At 35.5% G+C, this 24,676-nt stretch overlaps 1 protein-coding gene across 4 annotated transcripts in view; it reads left to right on the top strand.

Annotated features, from left to right (window-relative positions):
* Window positions 1–24,676, top strand: part of adgrb3 (adhesion G protein-coupled receptor B3) — a 216,490-nt gene that overhangs the window by 178,747 nt on the left and 13,067 nt on the right. For all 4 annotated transcript variants that reach the window (XM_059025012.1, XM_059025013.1, XM_059025011.1 and 1 more), the window contains 5 exons: window positions 14,015–14,165; window positions 15,754–15,823; window positions 16,797–16,863; window positions 22,142–22,227; window positions 22,537–22,635. In XM_059025012.1, the coding sequence (XP_058880995.1) occupies window positions 14,015–14,165; window positions 15,754–15,823; window positions 16,797–16,863; window positions 22,142–22,227; window positions 22,537–22,635 (473 nt within the window). The remainder of the gene's footprint in view (window positions 1–14,014; window positions 14,166–15,753; window positions 15,824–16,796; window positions 16,864–22,141; window positions 22,228–22,536; window positions 22,636–24,676) is intronic.

The following is a 24,676-nucleotide window of genomic DNA, read 5'->3' as shown; positions in this document are numbered from 1 at the left end:
TTTTCCTCTTGCGGCCGCGCCCAGGGAGGTTGGCTACAGTTCCATGGACCTTAAACTTCTTAATAATATTTGCAACTGTTGTCACAGGAACATCAAGCTGCTTGGAGATGGTCTTGTAGCCTTTACCTTTACCATGCTTGTCTATTATTTTCTTTGTGATCTCCTCAGACAACTCTCTCCTTTGCTTTCTCTGGTCCATGTTCAGTGTGGTGCACACAATGATACCAAACAGCACAGTGACTACTTTTCTCCATTTAAATAGGCTGAATGACTGATTACAAGATTGGAGACATGTGTGATACTAATTAAAGAAACTAATCAGTTTGAAATATCACTATAATCCAATTATTTATTATCTTTTCTAAGGGGTACCAACAAATGTGTCCAGGCCATTTTAGAATATCTTTGTAGAATAAGCAATAATTCATCTCTTTTCACAGCTTCTTTGCTTTATTCTATGACATACCAAAGGCATGCAAGTATACATGATAAAATAGCTTTTAATTTCATCACTTTTCAGGAGGAATGAAGCATTATTTCAATGAGCTGTAAGGGTACCAACAAATTTGAGCACGTCTGTAACTCTTTCTGTGTTGGCGTTTTTTGTTGTCTCTTAAAAAGTCATGCAGAAAAAAATTGCCATTTGTTTTTCTACCTAGACTTTGAAGCTAATGGCTGTAAATCTCTTTATTATGCCCCAGCACCAACCTATTGAGTGCCTCTCCATGTTCAATATAGTGCTGACTGACGATGGCGTGGTTTCATTTTCCCTGTTTTAAATAGGCTCCTTCCATCACCCTCTCCTGCTTTTTTTAAAGAAAAGATCTGTGATTAGATATTGTCCAGGATTACCTTTCCTTCCCTCTCTTGGCTTTGTATTGCTGCATACCCATAAAGAATGCTAGACCTACATACATACAGTGTATATATATATATATATATATATATATATATATATATATATATATATATATATATATAAATATATATATATATATATATAGTAAATATGGACTGGAGGAGGGCTATAATGGAAAACTAACCCAGGGAAGACAGGGGGCTATAATGCCCGAAGCTGCAGGCTGCAGTACATATTTAATATATGAGTCAGTCAAACTAATGAGAGGCAAGGTTGGATAGTAAATATGACTTTATACTGTAAAGCCATAAATATTTGCGAGCCTTTTATTATGCCTTTTTCACGTATGAAAATAAAACGTAAACATGTTTGGCACGAATCTCTTAGTGCTGTACATATAATGAAGTCATATACTACTACCAGTGCAACAGGTCAGCAACATTTCTGGAGCAGAATAGGTTTTATGGGTGTGATTCACCAAATATTATGGTCGCAAATATTTATGGCTTTACAGTATTTTGTTTAAATGTAGCTGATACAGCATAAGTAAATAGGGCTCTGGACTCTGGACTCTTGACCGGAAGGTCGTGGGTTCAGTCCCAGGTGGAGGACACTGCTGCTGTACCCTTGAGCAAGGTACTTTACTTAGATTGCTCCAGTAAAAACCCAACTGTATAAATGGGTAATTGTATGTAAAAATAATGTGATATCTTGTAACAACTGTAAGTCGCCCTGGATAAGGGCGTCTGCTAAGAAATAAATAATAATAATAATAACTAAATAACATAAATAAATAATAGAAAAGGTTTTTGAAGTTCATACCGCAAGCTTTTTTCTTTCTTTTGTAGTATGTTTTGTAATTAATTTTCTGTTAAGTCACAGAATCGCTGTTCAGCAGTTTTTTCATTCAGCCATTTTATATTGTTGTTAAGAGTGGTGGTGGAGGGCATTCCTTTGAAAAGGGATCGGACTGACGTTGATGTGAACCAATCACATGGAGACTATTGCCCGGTGGTGTAATCATGTTAGGGAAATAGTCCAATCTATTTTTCCTCCTATGATGAGGTTTTAACCAATCACAGGCCAGAATTTCCAACCACTGACCAGTGGTCATGAATTACAGATAGGAGTGGCTTGACATCCTAAGAGGACAGCTTTAAAATAATTTTTACTGGGTGTGAGGTTGCTTGTTTTTTCAACTATTTTCTATTAATAAAATTAACTGTTTTTAATTGTACAAGCAAATACAATGTGGACACATTTTTTTTTTTTTTTGGTTCTTGGTTAGGGTTTTGACACTGAAAGTGAATGTAGTTCTTCACTACCACCCTATTCATGATCTGACCTTTGTCAGTAACAGCATGTTGTGTGAAAAGGTCCCTAACAAGGAATAGGCAAAGGTTTGATTGAAGTGGCTTCAAGCTGATCCTCAGTGTCTGGAAAAATGGTAACTCTGTTTGACGGCTGCAGCCTTGAAGACGCCTTGGGTTTTTAATTTTAATAGAACACAGGTCACCAGCTGGTGAAAAAAGTGATCGACTTCCTGAAATGTCAGGTTGCTCAGTGTATAACAGTGCTGTAGGCTGGATAATGCTGATTTCATTATCTGTTCTTTTACAAAACTGATCTGTCATCGGCAACCTTGAAGCTATAGCATGTGTTTTTAGACTCATGATCAAGTGTTAGAATAGTACTAAAAATTGTGTTTAAATGTATTGCTTCATCAAGGAATAGGAAGGTCAAACAAGTGGTCTTGCAAAAGATACTGATTTCCCATTTTGCCTTGTTAGCTGTTAGGGTCACGTATTATTTCCATGAACAATGTTAAACTGATCCAAGCATTTTTGGTACATACATAAAAACTTTTGACTTTTTCTCTAGGTGGTTCATCTGGCCAAATGCTCTGGCTTTTTGTGAAGGCTGAAGTTGTCTTTTGTACCGGGAAGGATGTTTTTAAATATACAGGAGTTTATAACAATAATTGTAGAGGCAGCTGGTCTGTGCGTAATAAGATTAGTAACTCAACGCATTGTTCAAAGCTAATTATCATACTAAAGTGGATTTTGTGTTTGTTTGTTTGTATTATAGCTCCAATTATTGTTATCTGTGTCAACTGCTGTTGTTACAAGACTGAAGGAATGGTGAATACGGGACTCCTGCCTGTTGTGTTATTATCAATCCAGTCATTTTATACTTCAATCTTGTCATAACAGATCTTCTGAAAGTTAAAACAAAGCAAATATATTGGTTGTATTTGTATTATATATATTCAATGTCTGTAGGCAGTGTTTACTATTTAACTATGTTTTGCAATCAAGTCAGTTAACTAGTATTGCCATGTTGTTATATATCATTTATATTCCTCCCTAAAAACATTTTTAGTTTGTGATGACCATGTTTACTTTTGGATGAGCAGAGATATAGCCAGAAAGCTCTTCACTTTCAATGCTATTGACATTATATCCAGAAGTATTTTTTTTTTGTTTTGTTTTTTTACCCACTGGCACCCAAGGCATTGTGGGAGTTCATGCAGAGCAGAATGTGAAAGTTTCCTATATTTCAGCATGAAAATGCCATTGTTTTTCAAAGGACAGGTACTTTATTTTAAATGCCAATGTGCAACTAATTGTGCATTATTGTGTTATGTATATTTACAGAAAAGACTAATTATAGTTGGATACCTTTAAAACCAGTGTATTACTGCACATAAACAGTAGCAGATCACAACGTTATCATAAATGGATTTGGAACATATAGTGGGCAGCGATGCTAATTTTATAGCAAGCTCATGCTTGAGTGCCTCACTATCTGCGCACTCTAATGCCATTGCAGAAAATGGTGTAATTGAGGTTAACACTTGAACAGTCTGTAATCCACACATTTGTTGTACCATAGCACTTTTAATAAAATTGAGTTCAGAGACAACTAACATAGCACACAACCCTACCCCATGAAGTCATGTGGGTCTAGCTTTATTGCACTTGGGAAATAGTAACATTTTTAATATTCAATGCTTCATTGAAGTACTGCATAATCATACGCCTTTGCAATGCTGGACTTGCTTTTATTCTTTGCTCTACACATATATCTTCTGACTCAGAGCAATATGCAGCATTCTACTGTCCTGCAGCTCTGGTTTCTTGAGACCTCACTTCTTACCAGCTCCAGTGATTCCATGTAACATGAATGGGACCATGTATTTCAATGTTAAATAGCCTTAGGTTTGATATCATCAGAAACTATTCACCAAAACTACATGCTCACTATGTGCACATCACAACAAGGTTAACATGAAGGATCTTGCTATTGAGAAACAATACTGGTACAGCATATTCTGTTAGTGGAGATGCAGAATGGAGCAAGGTTCTTCTGTACTGCAGGACAGAAAGAAAATAATATTGGCTAAATGAGAAAGGAATTGCAATGGAATACCTCACAGTATATTAGATCATGCCCTTGGGGGTTCAGTCTTAAAGGTAATATGCAGCATACAGCCAGTATAGTATAAGTTAGCATCATTCATTGTGTATTTCTCTGTTTTTATACCCTATACTGCCAAGCAATTTATTCAGGTTTTGCAGCCTAGTATGTACTGGGTTCAGCACATATGTGATGCAAACTAATTCACATTTGCCTGTTCCTAGTATTCAACACATCTGGTTTACATCAGTGATTGTTGTTAAAAAAAAAAATACTGGTCATAGTAGTGACATATTTTTGCTCTGCAAGAGTCCATGGCAGACATGTGGCATTTGTCATGTGGCAAGATAAGGGGGTCTATTCAGCAGATCTACATTCTGCCATTGTTAATTAAATTAGGATCAAACCTGTAGACTGTTATATTTAGATCCATTTAGGTCTATTGAATAGACACCACTGCAGGTTTGAGCAAGGTTTTAGAGCTCAAAAGGATGCAGATATGGAGGAAGATGACCGGATCCTGCACAGTAAAACATTGGCAAAGCAAACTGAATCCACTTTAAAACCAGCATTCCAGTGCTGTCCCTGTGTTCAGCTTCTCCAACAGACATCTGCAAATAAACCCACCTAATGTAATGTCAATCACATTTGTGCAGAGTACAATAGAAATCCAAATGAATAGTCTTCTGTAATTTATAGTTCCTTATACTGATACCCCAAAACTCAAATTGAACATCTCCTACTGCAGTCTTAAGATTGATGTTGTTGATCCATTGTAATGAAAGTTTTGGCAGAGATAATGACTGTAAGTGCTTAATCCCAGTGAAATTGAGTTAATTAAGGTAAGATTCAGGACTCTAAAATAAATTACATACCATATACAAGTGCACTCCACTTATAACGGACTCCAAGGGACAATGGAAATCAGTACTTATTAAACTGTAGAAAACTGTACATATTAAATGCAAAACGTCTGCCTGTGGAACAGGAAAACTGTACGTGTTAAACGGTATATGCGTTATAAACGAGTCTGTTTTAACCAGCGTAATTCCCCATTAAAACCCATGTTGTTTGGCAGAGACATTTCTCCTCAATACGTTGTAAAGAAACTCCGTTCTAACAGGGTCCGTTATAAGTGGAGTGCACCTGTATATCAAAGCCTCGTAGTCTCGCTATTGCTTCAGCTCCTGCTCTTCAAGCTCACAAGCTTTGATTTAGAATGTTTGAGGGGTGACATGGCGCTTTGGTACATTGCTACAATCTGTAAATTATATGGAAACTATAATAAGATCCAAAATGGAAAATTACCTATATGGAAACTTATGGAAACTATAATAAGATCCAAAATGGAAAATTACCTATATGGTGACAGTGTCCTGGGAGACAGTCAGCATGGTTTTAGGAAAGGGAGATCGTGTCTAACTAACCTGCTTGATTTTTTTGAGAGTGCAACATCGACAGTGGATAATTGCAAAGCATAAAACATGGTTTACTTAGATTTCCAGAAAGCTTTTGACAAAGATTCATTCTTACTGAATGCAGTAGGGATTCAAGGAAATGCATGCACATGGATTAGGGAGTGGTTAACATGTAGAAAACAGAAAGTACTGATTAGAGGAGAAACCTCAAAATGGAGCGAGATAAACAGTGGAGTACCACAGGGATCAATATTAGGTCCTCTGCTCTTCCTAATCTACATTAATGACTTAGATTCTGGTATAGTAAGCAAACTTGTTAAATTTGCAGACACAAAAATAGGAGGAATGGCAAACACTGTTGCCACAGCAGAGGTAATTCAAAATGATCTAGACAGCATTCAGAACTGGGCAGACACATGGCAAATCACATTTAATATAGAAAAGTGTAAGGTAGTGCACACAGGCAATACAAATATACATTATAAATACTATATGGGAGATACTGAAATTGAAGAAGGAATCTATGAAACCTGGGAGTTTATGTTGACTCAGAAATGTCTTCATCTAGACAATGTGGAGAAGCTATAAAAAAGGCTAACAAGATGCTCAGATATATAGTGAAAAGTGTTGAATTTAAATTAAGGGAAGTAATGTTAAAACTTTACAATGCATTAGTAAGACCTCATCTAAAATATTGTGTTCAGTTCTGGTCACCTTGTTACAAAAAGAATATTGCTGCTCTAGAAAGAGTGCAAAGAAGAGCAACCAGAATGATTTCCTGGTTTAAAAGGCATGTCATATGCAGACAGGCTAAAATAATTTAATCTATTCAGTCTTGAACAAAGAAGACTACGCGGTGATCTGATTCAAGCATTCAAAATTCTAAAAGGTATTGACAACGTTGACCCAGGGGACTTTTTCAACCTGAAAAAAGAAACAAGGACCAGGGGTCACAAATGGAGATTAGATAAAGGGGCCTTTAGAACAGAAAATAGGAGGCACTTGTTTACACAGAATTGTGGGAGTCTGGAACCAACTCCCCAGTAATGTTGTTGAAGCTGACACCCTGGGATCCTTCAAGAAGCTGCTTGATGAGATTCTGGGATCAATAAGCTACTAACAACCAAACAAGCAAGATGGGCCGAATGGCCTCCTCTCATCTTTAACCTTTCATATGTTCTTATGTACAATCTCTAGAATTCTTGAATATAAGCCCTAGCCTACCAGTAAGTTACTCTAGAACACACCATGGTACACTATCATACAGTCCCAATACCTTCAGAAAGACTACCAGATTTTGTAACCTCATATGTTTTTACTGTGTATTTTATTGTAATTGGTTTGCTATGAACAAATCTAGATAGTATGTTTTTAAGGGCTGTTCATTTCAGTTTTATGGAATGGAATGGAATTTCAATTGAACAATTTCCCCAAACAGTTGCCATGTATAGTACTGGAGATGCATGTAGCTGCCTACTCCACAGCACAGTAGATCATATAATATAAGATGACAGTTACTTAAAAATAATTGTAAATGCAAGTATCCTGTTACAAGAAAGGTCACTATTACAAGTCAAGAGGGGATACAAACAACCTCATTAGTCCTTAGTCATCAGCCAGTCTGTGAAAGAAGTATCGTTTTGCATATGGATCTCACTACCTAAATGCTCTATAGCTCTGTTTCATTTCCATGGTGTTTACCCCCACGAGAGATTTGTTGCCCCCTTATTAACTTCACTAAGCACAGCTACTGTAGAGGTCTGCCTTACAACAGGTTTATGAGATTTAGGAAGGCAGCTGCTTGGATCATCATCAATAAAATAGACCCTTAATCTTTTGCAATAAAAAAAAGCTATTTTCTGGTATAGAACATTTTATGACTGATTTAGTACAGTGCAAACATAGCATGCATCTTGCATAAAGGTATAAAACTAACATTGCTTCTAGTTAAAAATGTGTCTTTCTCTATTGGGAAAAATAATAACCATTACATGTTATTGCAACAGCAAAACTAAACAATTAACTTTTTTTTTTTTTTTACTTCTGTCTATGCCCTATGGATATTTAACCAGTTAACCATGACATTTCCTGATTTCTATTAAACATTGTGTTTCCTCCTTTAAGTACAGTACATCAATTACGAAAAACACTTCGAACTCGTAAAGAACTTGTTCTCATTAAATATTACATGACATAAAATCAAATTCAATATGAGTTTAAAAATCTCCTTTGGGGCATCAATTTGTTAAGTGCCTTCATCTCAGAGCATGCATTAGTTAGACAGTCCTGTCTTGGTAATTGAAATCCACGGCAGATCAACAAGACTGGAGGTCTAACTAATACATTTCTCTTCGACACGCGTGATACCTACATTTAAATGCTTGCTTTTCAATAAAACTCAGCATATCATTAAATAAATGAAGCCAGTTTAGCACACAAATGCAAAACAACTTAAAAAATGAAAAACAAAATCATTTTTTTGTCTGAGAAATTGGGATTTTACTAATGACACGTTGTTGGTGTTTTAATTGAGCTTTCAATGACTTTGCAGTAATCATACTCTGAGTTCTTAACACATGTTTTGATGCAGACATGTCATTTATCAGCGGAACATATTACAATTATTAATGTTTTTTAATAGGCAAAAGAAGAGTATAAATAGACATTTTTTTATCACTTAAAAATAAATACAAGAAACGCTTGCCTTATTGATGCACTACTTGTTACACTGCATTTAGGAACCTGGCAGCCAGTTTAGTTTGCTTCCTGTAAATGATTTAACACACTGCATAGAACTGAACGATTTCTTTAAAATGTCTTCAATGAAAAAGACACCAGCTGCGTTAAAGATCGGAAGTATTTCTGCTAAACATCGCTGTGTCCGGTACAAGAAAGGGACATTTCATGTGTCATGTTATTTTTACATTTTGTTTTATAATTCACTGATGGTGAAAATAGAACGTCTTTAGGTGGACATAAAAAAAGAAATATTATACAGTTTAGCATGTACTGTTTTTCGGGTAAGCATTTAAATATTTAGGAACATTAATTGTATAATAATGATCAATTGTGAATGTGACATAAAATGGTAAGCCTAATTTACCATTCTCTGTGCAGAATGGCAGGATATTTTGTTACAGTGTTCTTACAGAGAACAAACAGATTATTCTGGATGCAGGAGAACTCACCAAAGGTATTGGAAATACAGCAGCTGGTTCCATAGCAGGGGTGACATAAAGGGAAAGTCAAGGTCTACTGTATGTTATACCAAATTTCCAATATTTCCAAATAAACTATTAAACCTCCTATGGGTTAATCATGCCTCATGGAAGAATCAAGTGTGCATGGCCTTAGCCGCAGAACTGAGAGATTGTTTCCCTGATAACAGAAAAGCTTGAGCCCTCAGGATCATTCGAGTAATGTGCAACCATTCCCAATTACTTCGTGAGAGAATTCTGTTGGTTTTCAAGCTTCACTTATACAGTAATTGTGTTTGGGAAATACTAATTTGAACGTCTGCAGTGTTTGAATGTTTGTTCCCTCGATAGAATTGCAATGTGTTACAGTTAAAATACATAAAAGTTCAAGAGTGTCTGGAGAAAACTTTTTCCTCGACAGCTTCCATTGGGCAGTTTCTAAACAGTTATCAAGCTTAAAAACAAGTGCAGTAGTATTCTTGATCCTTATATTCAAAATGATTATTCTGTGAATCTACTGTAGATATTCAGAATACTGCTGGAATGCATGCCTGGGTGGTATTTTAAATGGCATTTGTATTTGCAATCAGAGTATACCACATACCTTTCAAAATACTGGTATCACAAGCACAAGTATGGGCTACTTTTTGACGCTTCTATTTTAGAAAATATAGAAACTATTTCAATACTTATCTTGTGTTTTTGTAAGGCATAGGGGTATATATTTGTTTTTGTTTTGTTTATACTTTATTTTAAACGTGCCCTGTACATATATTCTGGTCCAGTGGTTAAAGAAAAGGGCTTGTAACCAGGAGGTCCCCAGTTCAAATCCCACCTCAGCCACTGACTCATTGTGTGACCCTGAGCAAGTCACTTAACCTCCTTGTGCTCTGTCTTTAGGGTGAGACATAATTGTAAGTGACTCTGCAGCTGATGCATAGTTCATACACCCTAGTCTCTGTAAGTCGCCTTGGATAAAGGCGTCTGCTAAATAAACAAATAATAACAATATAATTACATTTTAATAACCCCCTTTTTTTGTTCTCCAGTTCAGTGAAGACATTTAAAATGTTTTGTGGTGGTTTATGTAAATAGAACCTGTATCTGTGGCAAATCAATGTTGTCATGGCAGCAGATTGTGTGGCCTCAGGGGTGAAATTCTCAACAGAAAAGTGCAGGTACTCATATGCACAGCCGGGTGTAAACATTTTAAAAACTGAGACAATCTGAGTGCCAATGAATAAATACTTTAAAAATGTATACATATTGGTACACGATACATTTATAAATACAAAATAAGCCTTAAAAAATAACTGATCAATTATAACCAAGTCATCATAAACAAAGAAGCTGAAAATACTGAAAGCTTTGTTACTGAAAGTTAAACCTTAAATGACGAGCATTAAGAAATATTACACTGTGCAGTAACTACTGTAGAGAGGGAGTTTTGTTTCAAGATATCCTAAAAAAGGGATGATGTTATAAAAAACGGTATTAAAAAAACACTGTGCTATGAAAAAATTATACAATGCACAATAGGGGCTAAAATACCCCTCAGATGTATTATGTATCAGGCACTACTACGACTAATGATGTACTTGGCCATTTTAATCTCCATAGTATTCTCTGAAATCATCCCCATACTTTCCAGACCCTGGGTACTCACCCACAACGGGACTTGGCCATGCTACAATAATAGCCTTGGATTAGAACATATATCCCTGTTTCTTTTATTTATTTTGTACTTATTACTTATCTTACAATGATATGTTCTGTGTGCTTCTCTGTTGTGTTTCTGTGTAGCTTAATTACCGTGATCTATTCCAGAAAAAGATTTTTCAGGCAAAAACAATATGAAAATAGAATTTTGTCCCTGGTATTGTGGTTTCTGCACAAAAGACACATTTTCATAAAGTAATATCATTACTGTGGTTTGCTTCTGCTGCCGTTTAAATTTTTTTTGAGAAACGAAAACAGGATTGCATTGTAGAAAGTAATTTTTGTTTAAATATGTTGTCATCTTATTTATTGAAGTGTATTGCAGACCGTATTTTTTTGTTTAAAAAGGTGACATTTATCGTAATGTATATTTACCTTTAATTTTTATTATAAATACATTTTATCTTCAGGAAATTGATCGCTGTATTTATTAATTTTTTTAACATACACAAATATTTGTCAGTATAATTTATGTCTATGCATAGTTACAATCACTACTTGCCAAATGTTTATTTCCTTTCAAAAATGTCGTTGGGAAAGTGGGTACAAACACTTTACTTCATGTAGAAAATACTGTTTATGACATTTTAATCAAGTCTACGTGGGATATCTAAACCTGTTTTAATATAGAAAACGTACACGTTTTTAGTGGAAGATGGTGTTTTAAGGTGTATATATAATTTGAGAAACGCACAAAACGATTGGCTTCCTATACATACCGTGCTAAAGAGCTGTTAAATTATTTATATGAACATCTGTAATCCTAGTTGACATGGTAGATGTACTCGCACAGCACCAAATACTTTACTAATAATTCAGATAGCTCTCCAGTTTAATGTAGTACCCTGTGCAAATCTCTGATCCTCACGGCTACAATAAAAGTCTCCACTCACCAGTCGTATTTCAGGAATGATAAAATCACAGGTTATACTTGTTACTTGTAGATTATTATGTGAAGCTCCATGTGAGAACTTGCTCTTAACGTTATCTGATTTGTTTTAATTATTATGTTTTACACCAGATCTCATGAATCAAATATAAAGACATCATGAATATAGTATAAAGATATCATACAGCATTCATTGCATACCATACAGTAATACTTATGTCTATATACATTTTTCAATAACAAGTATATTTAAAAAATACACTTTTATTAAAAGAAAACAATATACACAATACATGTACACAATTCAAAATATACAACAATACATACAATAAAAACAAAGGTGTAAGGGTGGGTATGTTTTACATATATATATATATATATATATATATATATATATATATATATAAAACAGATTTTGTTGTGGCACATGTATGATTAACCTTGACTAAGATAATTTCACATTTACTCCTTCTACTTACTAAGGTGATGGTGTTATTACTGTACATCATCCTAGTTACCATGGTTACAGAGACAGTGGGCTCAAAGACAACATCACCCAGCAATCAGACTTTATAAAGGGCACTATATAGAGTCATTTTCATTTAAGAACCCTAGGGTGCCTCCTCCCCTTTCTCCTCCTTCATATTTGTCTAACAATGATTGGAAGGAGGTTGTCATGCAAATCAAGGTTAGTCGTCCTTCCTCACAGAACAATAGGTGCGCATGCTTGCACATTCCACTTGTATGGCATACTGGTGCATCTGTACATGTTGCTTCTAGGCTAGCTTTATCAATCTTTTAAACCCGTTTTTATTTTTCTATACTATATAATGAATTAAAATATATTACGATGTGACTAACAAATCCCCAGGTTTAAAAAATGACACTACTCAAAATTTGGCACGGATCACCTTTTTAGTTATCCCCTCAAAGCTTGCAGGTATCAGGTGTGGGTAGCTTGCCGTCGATTGTTCATGTGATAACCATGCATTTTAAATAACACCTTTTCATCAGAATTCCTGTAAAACCCTTGGCACAATAGCGTTAGAGACAGCAATGAAACATTGAGGAGCTGGCTCATAGTGTGGAGGTGCTACAGGCTGGGGAATTCTAATGTCTAGTAGGAGTTTAATTGAGCCATGTGATCATTTGCTGAGTTGTATATATGTATATTATACAGGACTATTCATTTCAAAACATTTCAAGCAAACAGGACTATGTGGATACTGTAGCTTTAGAGAAATGAATGTTGAATTGAATTAGCCTTGATGCTTTGTTCTACTTGTGACTAATATGTAATGCAGGATAGGCCGTCCTTATAACAAATTTCTTAGCTGCGTAGCTGCAGATAACATTAGCATATCAACAATAATAATATAACAAAACATCACATGCTCTTGCATATCATCTATCTAAAATCGCAAGCAGGAATTATTATTGTTATTTTTTTTTTTAAAGACATGCAAGAAGCTTCCAAACTATGGGTTCTAAATTAAGTTTAAACCTTACAACACAAAGGTTAATTATAGAGTGAAAAGAAAAAAAAGAGCCAATTCCCTCATAAAGAATTTCAATCTGTAACACAACTATAATTAGTGACTAGAAGCTTTAGGGAAAACATGTCACACTGTGACCCAGGTTTACAGTTTAAACAAAAATTATTTGTTTGGAGTCGCTTGGATCGTGTAAGTCATGTATGAAATAACAATATAAGCTTTAGATGAACAAATTACTGCAGTTAAGGACAGGCAAGCTCTTTATTAGCAGTAGCTTTCGTGATCTAATCCTGGGAGAACAAAAAGCTATTGTATTTTATAAGGTTATTTAACATTTGCATAGCTTGAAAGGTTTTCCCTCCTTTACAAGAATCCCCCCAGCATCTCTGTCTGATACGGTTGCTGTATCTTTACTCTAATCTTAATGAAACAACGTTTGAATCATCTTCCCTTGTAACAAGCAGCCCATTACAACACAGACGGAGACTATTGTGCAAATATGAACTGTTGGAATCCATAGGGCATAATCCATGTGGTTTCATGCTTGCCATAACTTTATAACATTTGAGTGCAGAGTGCGATTAGAGTGCTTCTTACAAGAATCATAGACAGTTGCAACTAAATCATTATTAAACAAATGAAATGTTGGAAATGAAATGTATTTGCTGCTGTGCATTATGGACGGGATTCTAAGTCATAGTTGCCAAAAACATCTTTGACAGAGTAGGATACTCTTTTAAATTATCCATCTAATTATAAATTATCCATCTACTTAAACCTGCTTTCAAATGCCTTCTACGTTAAGCAAAATGGCTGTAATATAGTTTACATAATCTGTCATGTCTTCTAAAAAACATTGCACTGAAAACTTGTTTAATTAGCAAGTGTAAGTAGGTTCTGTTGTGCACTAATTATGTTATTTTATCCTCTGTACAGTGCTTGTCATTTCTTTGTCATTAAGAAAGCATTTTTTAATGACCGAAAGCAATTTCTGTCTTTCTTCTCTCTATTGACAGGGTGTCTGTACAATGAGCACAGCGTTTTTACACTTCTTCTTCTTGGCTTCATTCTGCTGGGTTTTGACAGAAGCTTGGCAGTCTTACATGGCTGTTACTGGGAAGGTTCGGACAAGGCTAATAAGGAAGCGTTTCTTGTGCCTTGGATGGGGTGAGTCTCAAACACAGTTCTACCTGAACAAATTCACACATATCATTTCTATTGGAAGCAGAGTATCTTTTTTATTCAAATAATATTACTTACATGCTTTCCAATACATACTGCATGTGGAAACCCAAGACACGGAGCAAATCCATTCCTTTCTTGACCAGCCCAATAGTATGACGGCTTGTTGAGGCCATCAGAAAAAAATAAAAGAATGTTCACCCATTTATATAAATGTTCACCCATTTATATTATGAAAAGTCCATTCAATGGGACAAGGATTATCAGTTTGTACCTAATAACCTATTAACATGGCGTGATCAATGAGTCATATAGGCTGATTATACATTTTCTATCCACAGTGATATGCAAACATAATTTGTTTTCGGTCTAGGGATGATTCAGCTTGAAAGGTATAATTATTGAGAAAGACAGGAAGGGGCATTTCAAAGGTACACAGAGCTGTGATTTATTTCTCTGGTAACCTAGCAACACAGCAAGACTCATTTGTTCCTGAATCCTTTGTACGCACACAAACACACACACACACACATGCAGACAGAAAGAGATTGGCAGTAGATCATATAAAAGCTTATACTCTGAAGGCAGCTCCCAATGCAACATTAATTGCTGGAGTCCTTTAAAGTCCTCTCATGTAGTGAAGGGCTACCAGAGTATCAGAATTTAATTGTATTTGTTTTATTGAATATGGTAACATTATTATAACAAGGGCAGTTGTGGGACATTTCTATAACTAAAGCTATACAAAACGAAACAAAGGTTTTTTAATTAGAATTTATATTTACTTTAAGATAGACATGCTTTCAATGTGCGCCTGCAGCTAGATGATGACATCATTACATTTCAGACATACTGTGCAGCGCTAGGCAGGGAGAAAATGGGGGTTTTGAACAGACAGATTCATGTGCAATACTTAATCACAGAGTTAAGTGGAATAGATACATTTCATTGCAGCAATCAATAACCAGGCTAACGAAAAAGCTTATAAATGATGTAGATTCAGAAATACATAAAGTATGCTGTATATGAGGTAGAGAATTACTGTACATGCACATCAGTATATGAGTTTTAGTTTAATCACAGTGGGCTAGATTCTCAACGCTATTTACTCCAAATCATCATTAGGGCAATTGTTTTTTATCAATGGAAAAAACACCTTTATAATTTAATTTAATACTTACATTACAACTTAATACAATTTAATACTTAATTCAAGTTTATTGGGTGCATTTTTTCCCCTTTCTGAAAAACTTGGAGCAAAAACCTTTGAGAATGTAGCCCTGCATTTTTATAGTGACGCATTTGTTTTCCCTGAGCTCAACAGTGTCTTGTGTCAGTCCACCATCATCTCTCCAGTATGTGTTTGAATCAGTTGAATTGATTATGTGAAGCTTTGCGGCAAACTAAGTTGGCACACATCTTTAAAAAGCATTTGGACCTATAGGGATGTGCAGACAGTACTTCCTGTGCACATGCCCATTCTGTAAGCATTAAAGAGCTAGAAAGGTTTGCTCACCTAATTTAGGGAAAGTATATAAATGGGATCTCTCTAACCAAAGTTTTTTTTCTTCAGGATTACCAGCATTAGTTGTTGCCATTTCCATGGGATTTACAAAGGCTAAAGGCTATGGAACGCCTCAGTAGTAAGTACTACTATTATGCAGTAATAGTTGCAGAAATGTCCCTTTTCATTTTTTTTTAGCCTGGAAAATGTTTTTTTTGGGGGGGTGTATATTAAGGGCGGGTTAAAATTCTAAATGATGAATTTCTGATCACACAAATGGACTGAAATGTTAATATACGTTGTGGTGGTTTTTGCAAGAAAGGTATGCAATAGGAGGCAAAGATGTCTTGAGACATCTGGAACACAGCCAACGGCCTCAGGCCCATAACTCCAGACACAGCCACGAAGAACCCAGTCAGGTATTCAGTGCATGACAAAGCACAGAGAGGATCTGTGCTGGCGAGGAAGTTAATAAGGGACCTCAAAGGGACAGCAGATTAAGATTCCTGTTTTTAGCACACAGGCATGTGTAGCGTACTGTCAGACAGGGATAGATAGCCTGCCTTATTTAATAACTGCAAATAATCTGTGTTGAAATTAATTATAAGGGCTTACACTAGGTACCTTTGAGAAAGCCCTGTAACAGGGATTTAGTGTGTGAAACCTCTAGCAGATTCTTTTGTTTAACAGATTGCTGTCTTTTTTGGGTGTGTTTTAAAAAGAAAAAGAAATGTGTATTTACTATGGATGTCAGCTGACTCTTTAAATTAAATGATAGTGCTGGGAGACAAAAAGTGTGATTTTATAGTCTAGTTAAAGGGTATACGTTGCTTTATTTGCGAATTCTTAAACAAAATGTTCTACTAAGGACTCCTTTATGGTCTCTAATTTCTTATGATTTGTGTTCCTATTAAATATGAATATATTAAGTGTGTTCTGTCAGCAGTTTATTCCCCTGTAAACCTTTTCATGTAGAACTATGCCATATGGCAGAATTCCCCAGACAGTAGACAATAATACAACTGTATACTATACTTCGTCTCTGCACCATTAATTTAATGCCCAGTGTTAATTTTTATGAGTAAGCTGTTGTTGTCTTGTGTTCTTTCTAGCTGCTGGCTGTCTCTTGAAGGAGGACTTTTATATGCCTTTGTTGGACCCGCAGCTGCTGTTGTCCTGGTAAACATATGTGTCATCAAAAATAGAGAAAATAACAGAGTAACTTAGAAGTTAATATTGTCAGTCGACACCTAAAGCCAGCTATAACTTTAATTAAAACCTCCTTTGATATATCAGTAGTTTGGGGTGTAAAAAGTAATCAGACATTAATAATAGAATTGCTCTTCCAGGTGGCATACTGTCATTAAGAAGCTGAAGTGTAATTGAGTAAAACTAAAATCAAAATATAATAATGCTCCTTGCAATGTTGACATGACATTCTTGTTTAAATTCATATAAACTGTCACATCAGTGTAAATGTTTAACAAAACTCAATCACAGCAACTCAGAATGTGCAATGATTGTAATTAACAAAATTAATATCAAGAGCAGGAAAAGGCTGTCTGGACCATCACTTTTCCCTTTCTGCCACAAAGGGATTAACCTTAACTCTTCATAGGGTGTTTACTAAACAGTAGTTTTTAGAGAATGGGCACAGTTAATTAAAGGGAATATTTTTGACAGCAGTCATTGGCTATGAGACCAAGCTTTGTTTTTTAAGCCAGGAATTTACAGCATGATAGCTCCTGGAGGTTTTAGTGTAAAGCAGCGACACTCAATCCATTCAATTCAATGACCTTGTTCTAACCACGTGCTTAATTCTTGAGTCGAACCATCCAGAGCTGTGTTCCAAACAGATCTTTAATTGTTTAATTGTTCGAAGAAATTATAGACCTCATTTGAACAAGATCCCGGTACGGAATGGACTGAAAGAATCACAAATTGTAGAGTGCATACCACAGATATAAAGTAAGTAATAGACTGGAATGTCATCTAAAAAAAAAGTGATATAACACTAGTAGATTGGGTAGGCTTTATGCTAAACATCTTGCTAGAGCAGTTTCCCTTACTGAAAGATGACTAGCATCCTGTTTCTAAGAAAACTGGCAAGGTCATCACTATTCAACATGCACTGAAAACCAAAGTGACAGATGATGAAATAGACACCCGTTTTGTTGCTGCACAGGGTAAATCCTCAAGTAGATGACAGAAAGGCACCACACACTTGTCCTGGTAATGCAGTTTCCTGTCAGAACTTGGTGAATGATGGTTTTTAATCTAGCTCCTGATTGGTCAGCCTGAGGTTGCCCGGTGAGGTCATTTTGAAACTGCTGGACAATAGACAGAGATGTCTAGATACACTATCAGTTATCACAGCTCAGTACATTTTTACTTTCTAAACTTTAATACAGTATAATATACTTCACAGTGTCGTGACCGGGGTTGGGAGTTGTCAACATGGTGGCCAATATTGTTGTTATTGGAAAACCACTGTGAGGGGAAAAAGCAATTATGTGTGGCAGATACTGGCCATTGATAATGCTGAGGGAAAAAAAATTGAACAGGGAATAGATATATAGAAAAAGTCAACCAGAGGAAATTAAATATTGTTTTGAAGTGTCTTTCCTGGAAGCAGATGTGCCATGATACACTACTGTGTGTCCACAGAATGAGATTAAGAATAGAATAAGGGATAATATAGAACAGGTAAGAAGAAACAACATCCAAAGAATATGAGTGATGAAAAAAGAAAACTGTTATGAAAAAAATGCAAGGACAACAGAGTTGGGTTTGTCAGCGATAATCGCAGACTGAAAAACTGGAAGCAGTCGGCAAACTAGACCACGATAGGAGAAGAGGACACTGAGGTCCGAAACGCTATTCCAGGAGAAAGCATCACCCCAAGAGGGATTGTCAAAGCATTGTTTTGTATCATATACATGCAGGGGTAGCCAATTCGTATCGCCCAACGCCCGGGCCAACAGGATTTGTAGGAAGGGCAAGTTTTGCCGTTATAATTTGCCTGTCGGACAAGTAGTTTGTATTTGTTTATTTTTCTTATGTTCGCTCTGCTGCTACAAAGACAGATATATTTGTAGAGAGCCCCGCAAATTTCGGAAGTCTAGCACATACACATACATTTTAAAAAGTGTTTACGTCCCACCCCTGTTAATTCTGATTGGCTAGCTGTGGAAAAAGCTGATCTTCTGTTGGTTACAAAGAAACCCAGAAATGGCTGCCAAGAGAGTGAGAGCATCTGTCAAGACAAATGCTAATCTTTTAAACTTAAAGGTATTATTTACGTTTTTTGTAAATTAGCAAATAAGTTACTATATTAACCTGACATTTAAATGCAACAACCTAGTAAGGTTTTTAAAAAAAATTACACCATAGTCGCTAAATTATTAGCGGATTTGAAAAAAATGTGTTGTGTAATTTATAACAGTTCATGGTCATGCGTGTAGTTGTTTGGAATATGTTTAAAAAAAAAAACGTAAAGTATACTGTTTAGAAGCATTTCAAGACAAGCTTTCCCTGGCAAAAAAATTAGGATTTTTTTTTCTTTCGATTTTAGTGTTGCTAACCTAGTTTGCTATTTACCTTATTTACATGTTTTTAATTATATATATATATATATATATATATATATATATATATATATATATATATATATATATATATATAAATGCTATATTAAATAAATATATTAGTATATTAGTTATTTATTGGACATGCACAATTCATCGATTTGTGAAGCTATTAAAACATTAAGATTGGCAAATATGTTTATAATAATAGAAATGAAATGCTTAAGCAGTAAGGCACAAGAGGGCATGCAAAAAATATATATATTCTTAAATAAAGACTTTAAATAACTATAAAAACCTTGCTATATGTGTTTAAATTCATTTTTCTTACTTTAAACAACTGTCCAAAAAACCTTAGTTGTGTATCTGTGAGGTGCTGCCTTCCTGCATGTTGTACGTAACTAACACTGTTGCTAGGTAATTGCAAGAGTGCAAGAGTTTAAGATGTTTTGTTGGGATGAAGATTATTAATTAAGTAATTAATTTAAAGTCAAATTGTATTTTTTAAAGCCAGTCATGTAAGCTCTTAACAGCCCAATTTGTGTGGTATTAATTTCATTTAGAGTTTTTTGTATCTAAAGAGTGAGTAAGCGGTAGTAAGGAGAAGAGAGTGAAGATAGGCGAGAGTCAGGTGATTAAGACATCGCGTGTAGTAATGTAAATACTGTCGACAAATATTAAAATATCCTCAGTTCAAAATGAATTTAGTCAGTTTCACAAAACGACGGCTGATACCAACTAAAATAAAACGGAATATCTGACAACTGGATCCGACCGAAGTTACAGAAAATGAGGCCTACTACAAATAAAATACCAAAACAGCGTGGTGTTTAAAATAGTGAACTGGTTCGTATTGCAAATTAATATAAACTGGAAGATATTACAAAACACCTTGATGTCTTCAGTATCTTTCATGACAGCAGGTATTTTGACAGATGTTTTCTTTGATTTTAGTGGCACAGTGATACGTGGTTAGCACAGGTGCAGTGATTTGCCTTTGTTCCTAAGTAGTTCCTAATCGTGGCATTGTGTTTGATATTGTAACAGCTTGGAACACTGATGGATCAATTACCATGCAGCATTCTGACAATCCGTTTTATAATTATAAGTATAGTACTGTTAAGTAAAATAAATATATCATAGAAATAAACAAAATAAAAAAAAACATTTTATGTCTGCAGTATTTGATGGAGCCTACTGTAAATATTGAGTGCATTTTGGTAGAAAAACACACGTTCTTTATAAATCTGGGGTTCAGCAGTTACAAAACTGAAAGAATGTCAAGAAAATCTGAATTCCACAAAGCAGCAGTAATAATTGGAATGAAAACACCTGTACATCAGAAGTTGAATTCAGCTTATAAAGAAAGAGTGGAAAAAACAGGCAGAAGCAATTTTATATTTGAATAACTCCAAGTATTGCTTATTATAGTTGTACTCTTAGTATGTTATTTAAATGTCCTAGCAAATGTGTTGCAAACTGCACTGAAATAAACATTTCCTTAAAGTATGGTATAAATTTGTTGAGGTGAGGTGGGGTCACAGGGAACCTTTTGTGTATCTTGAAGAATTTAGTGAACCAGTCAAGCTACAAGGCTAGACCCGCCCCAGTTAATCACTAATTGATTGATTGTGTTCACTGTTAAATAAAACCAAAATCCTACAAGTCATATTCTACTTTTTTTGTGTGTGTTTTGTGCGACGGGGAGATTTTTAAGAAGGGCAAGTAGATTTTTCTAGCATTTGGCCCCTTGGACAACAAGTGACCAAATGCTTTTTTTTAGAAATTGGCCACCCCTGTACATAAAATGTCACAAACAGCAGCACCAGCATTGACTTACCCAAGAGCTATCAGAAGGCACAAAACAACTGTATGGTCACAGAGAAGCCATGAAAGACATAAAAATGTCAGCTCGTGAGGGAGTGATATTACAACAGTATTGTTCTGAAGAAAGGTGACTAGTGTGTGGGGACCTAGTTCAAATCAACACCTAAAACATGGTGTGTAGATTGGCTAAGACGACTGCAACACTCATGAACTAAAGGAGACTTAATTCAGTGTGACAGCTGATGAAGAGTCACCGCAATACCTGGAAAGGTCATCTCCATCTCTACTCAGGAAAATTAAATCAGACGTCATCTGGAATATGCCTGAAAGCCAACATGGATTTTTCCTTAGTAGGTGATATGAATACAAAATGTATACTGTATACTGGTGTAGATGTATGGGGGTTTGGGCATCAGGCATGTTTAAGAATAGATGAGTAGCTGTAATGTTTTACATTTAGAATTAACTTACACTGATGTATGAGACAAAGTTCAAACATTAATCTGAATGATCCCAGGCAGTTAAACAGCAAGACAGATGCTGTAAAATATGTAATCTGTGATGGTTACTGCTGTTGATGCGGCCATGGTAATGTAACAAAGAATGAACTGGATTAGATTACTTTAAGAAATGAAATGCCAGTTTACTGTATTTAGGGTCCCAGGGAGGCGTCTGGGATCAAGTTTCACAAAACTAAGGGGAAATTGAAAATTCCAATAGATGTTGAAGAATTATTTATATACAATATATAGTATACAAATTATATAAAGCGAGGCATTTACCAAAGCATATCACTGGTTGAATTTGCATTTCCACTGGCTAGTGTTTGTTTCAAGTTTAAAAATGAATTTAATTATTGATGTCTGAATGCTATTTTTTCTTCAATGTTAAGATGTATTCTCTTAAGATAACATGCTGCTATTAAATGAATATGTTGCTCATATTTGTTGTCTTCCGGATCACCTTCGTAAACTGGGTGAATAATAGATAATAATAATACAAATATGTGGCTATTGTTACAAAATGGGTTTCTGTTTTCACAGGTCAACATGGTGATAGGCATTCTGGTTTTCAATAAACTTGTATCCAGAGACGGGATCTTAGATAAACAAATGAAACACAGAGCAGGGTAAGTAGATAGAATGCAAATATAAATAATGTACCATATCGTTTATAGTCTACTGTTTGTTTATTAAATGGAAATTAGGCAATTTCTCCTTGCTATTGTAAAATGAATGTCAAAGTGCTTGGAAGAAATATAATATTATCAGCTGTGCTTCTTCTTTGGCAGTATCATTTATGATGGGAATGCTTGCTGTATTATAGTATAATAGTGCATCTGTCTGTTAAAAGGCATAATCTGATTTGCGACTTTACTTCAAGTGACAGTTTTGCAAGCATGGCAACATTGTGCTTTTTTTGTTTCTATTATTTACAGGCAGATGAGCGAGCCCCATGCAGGTTTAACATTAAAGTGTGCCAAATGTGGAGTTGTTTCAACAACAGCTTTATCTGCTACTACTGCCAGCAATGCCATGTAAGTCTCTTGTATTGGCAGTTGAGTACACTGTTTGAATTTTTAAATAACATTAGGGAATTTAAATAGCTGATCTAGCAGTGCATATGGCTAAAAATAAAATATGGTTAAAAATAAACTGGTGCAACTTATCGTAGAACATTTCACACTGGAAAACATGGTATAAAGGTGAAAAAGAAATGTTACATGCATGTACTGTCACAAGAGATCCGGTCCACATTATACAGTGAGGCAATCCAAAATTGTTCAGGTATGCAAGTTATTGACCTTTTGCAAACACGTCACCAAATCTCGTGACCCAATGTGTGGTCGGCCATTTTGGACGGTAAGCTTCACTAACTATTTCGACGGCAAGTTTTTGCGAACCGCGTCAAGTGTATGTGTGGGAAAAAAAGAAAAGAGCGTATGTGTGTGATAAACTGTATAGGCAGTCCAAAACATCTCAGGGACGGTCTTTTACACTGTCGGATGAAGTCAGCTATCTCTAAGGTGCACATCGTGAGAGATATATCAATGCACGGTCATGATTGACTCATGTGACATGTGCATGCCACTGTTTATGTCAGTGGTTCTCAACTCTGGTCCTGGATTACCCCTGTGTCTGCTGGTTTTTGTTCCAGCTGTGCTCTCAATTTCAAATAAAGCCCTTAATTAAACTAATAATTGGCTTTTTTAGACCTTTACATTTACAGAAAAGTTTTGAAATCGTATAACTCAATGCAAATATATCCACGAACAAAGGAACACAATTTAAGTCGATTGTATTGTTTTATTATGTTTTCTAACTTTTACACACGGGACCCGTTCTTAACTCTGTGTGATGGAGTCGGGCTCGTGAGAGTGCAGTAACTATGGCCAGTGCTGCTGCTCTAGCTGCTGTATGCAGGTTCCCGTTCACACTGGGCAGCAGTGTGGAGTAGTGGTTAGGGCTCTGGACTCTTAACCAGAAGGTCGTGGGTTCAATTCCAGGTGGGGACACTGCTGCTGTACCCTTGAGCAAGGTACTTTACCTAGATTGCTCCAGTAAAAACCCAACTGTATAAATGGGTAATTGTATGTAAAAAAATAATGTGATATCTTGTAACAATTGTAAGTCGCCCTGGATAAGGGTGTCTGCTAAGAAATAAATAACAATAATAATAATATGAAACCCAGACCAGGTTTTATGAGGAGCAGGAGAGCATTCATTTATTTATTTTCCCTTATACTGTAAGTATACTTTGGTCAAAATAGTACAACATATTGTACTAATAGCAGACTAAACCATACTATTTTGACCCAAGTATACTTTCCGTATACTTCTTTTTATAAGGGTTAAAGAGCTAAACCACTTATATACTCACTTTTTCACATATTTACCACAGATTGCTTGATTGCAAAGTGTACAGTATTTATACAAATAAAATTAACGCTAGAAATTATTTTAACTCAAACACGAAAAACAAATTCGCCACTGTGGTGTGTAAATTTGTGAAATTTTCCCACCACATTCCAAATTAACCCTTATCTAGTTGGCAGTTGCTAATTCCAAACCCTGAAACATATTTTGATCATGATTATGACAAATATAACACTGAATTGGAATGATAACATAATAAACTCTTATATGATATCGGAAAAAAAAAAATTAAAAATCTTACCTGACACAAAGTGTTTGCTACATAAACGGCTGTAAGTTGTTGGCTCCCAGCCTTTCCTATTTACCGCATAAATCCACTTTTTTCGTCTTTCAGGATCCTTCAGAAAATGATAAAAAGAAAGACCTGGCTTTGGGCCTTGTCTGTTGGTGCATCCAACAGCACAACACAAAATAAACATCTTCAAAACTTACACGGGAAGCTCTGTGTCAACATGCCTTCCAAGGCTTCTTAACGTTCAAAATGGCCGACAAGTGCGGTCATTTGATCTGTGACGTTGCATGCAAAAGGGCAATACTCATGTTGAACGTTATACACAGGGTGCCTTTTTACACAAGGTTTACGTTATGTTGCAAGAATTACTGTACAGGTCCTAAAGTATTTTTGAAGTAAGCTCCAAATCA

The sequence above is a fragment of the Acipenser ruthenus genome, chromosome 6 (assembly GCF_902713425.1).
Source record: "Acipenser ruthenus chromosome 6, fAciRut3.2 maternal haplotype, whole genome shotgun sequence".
NCBI classification, from domain to species: domain Eukaryota; kingdom Metazoa; phylum Chordata; class Actinopteri; order Acipenseriformes; family Acipenseridae; genus Acipenser; species Acipenser ruthenus.
Note: the sequence above shows the minus strand (reverse complement) of the source record. Positions and strands in the feature narration are given on the sequence as shown.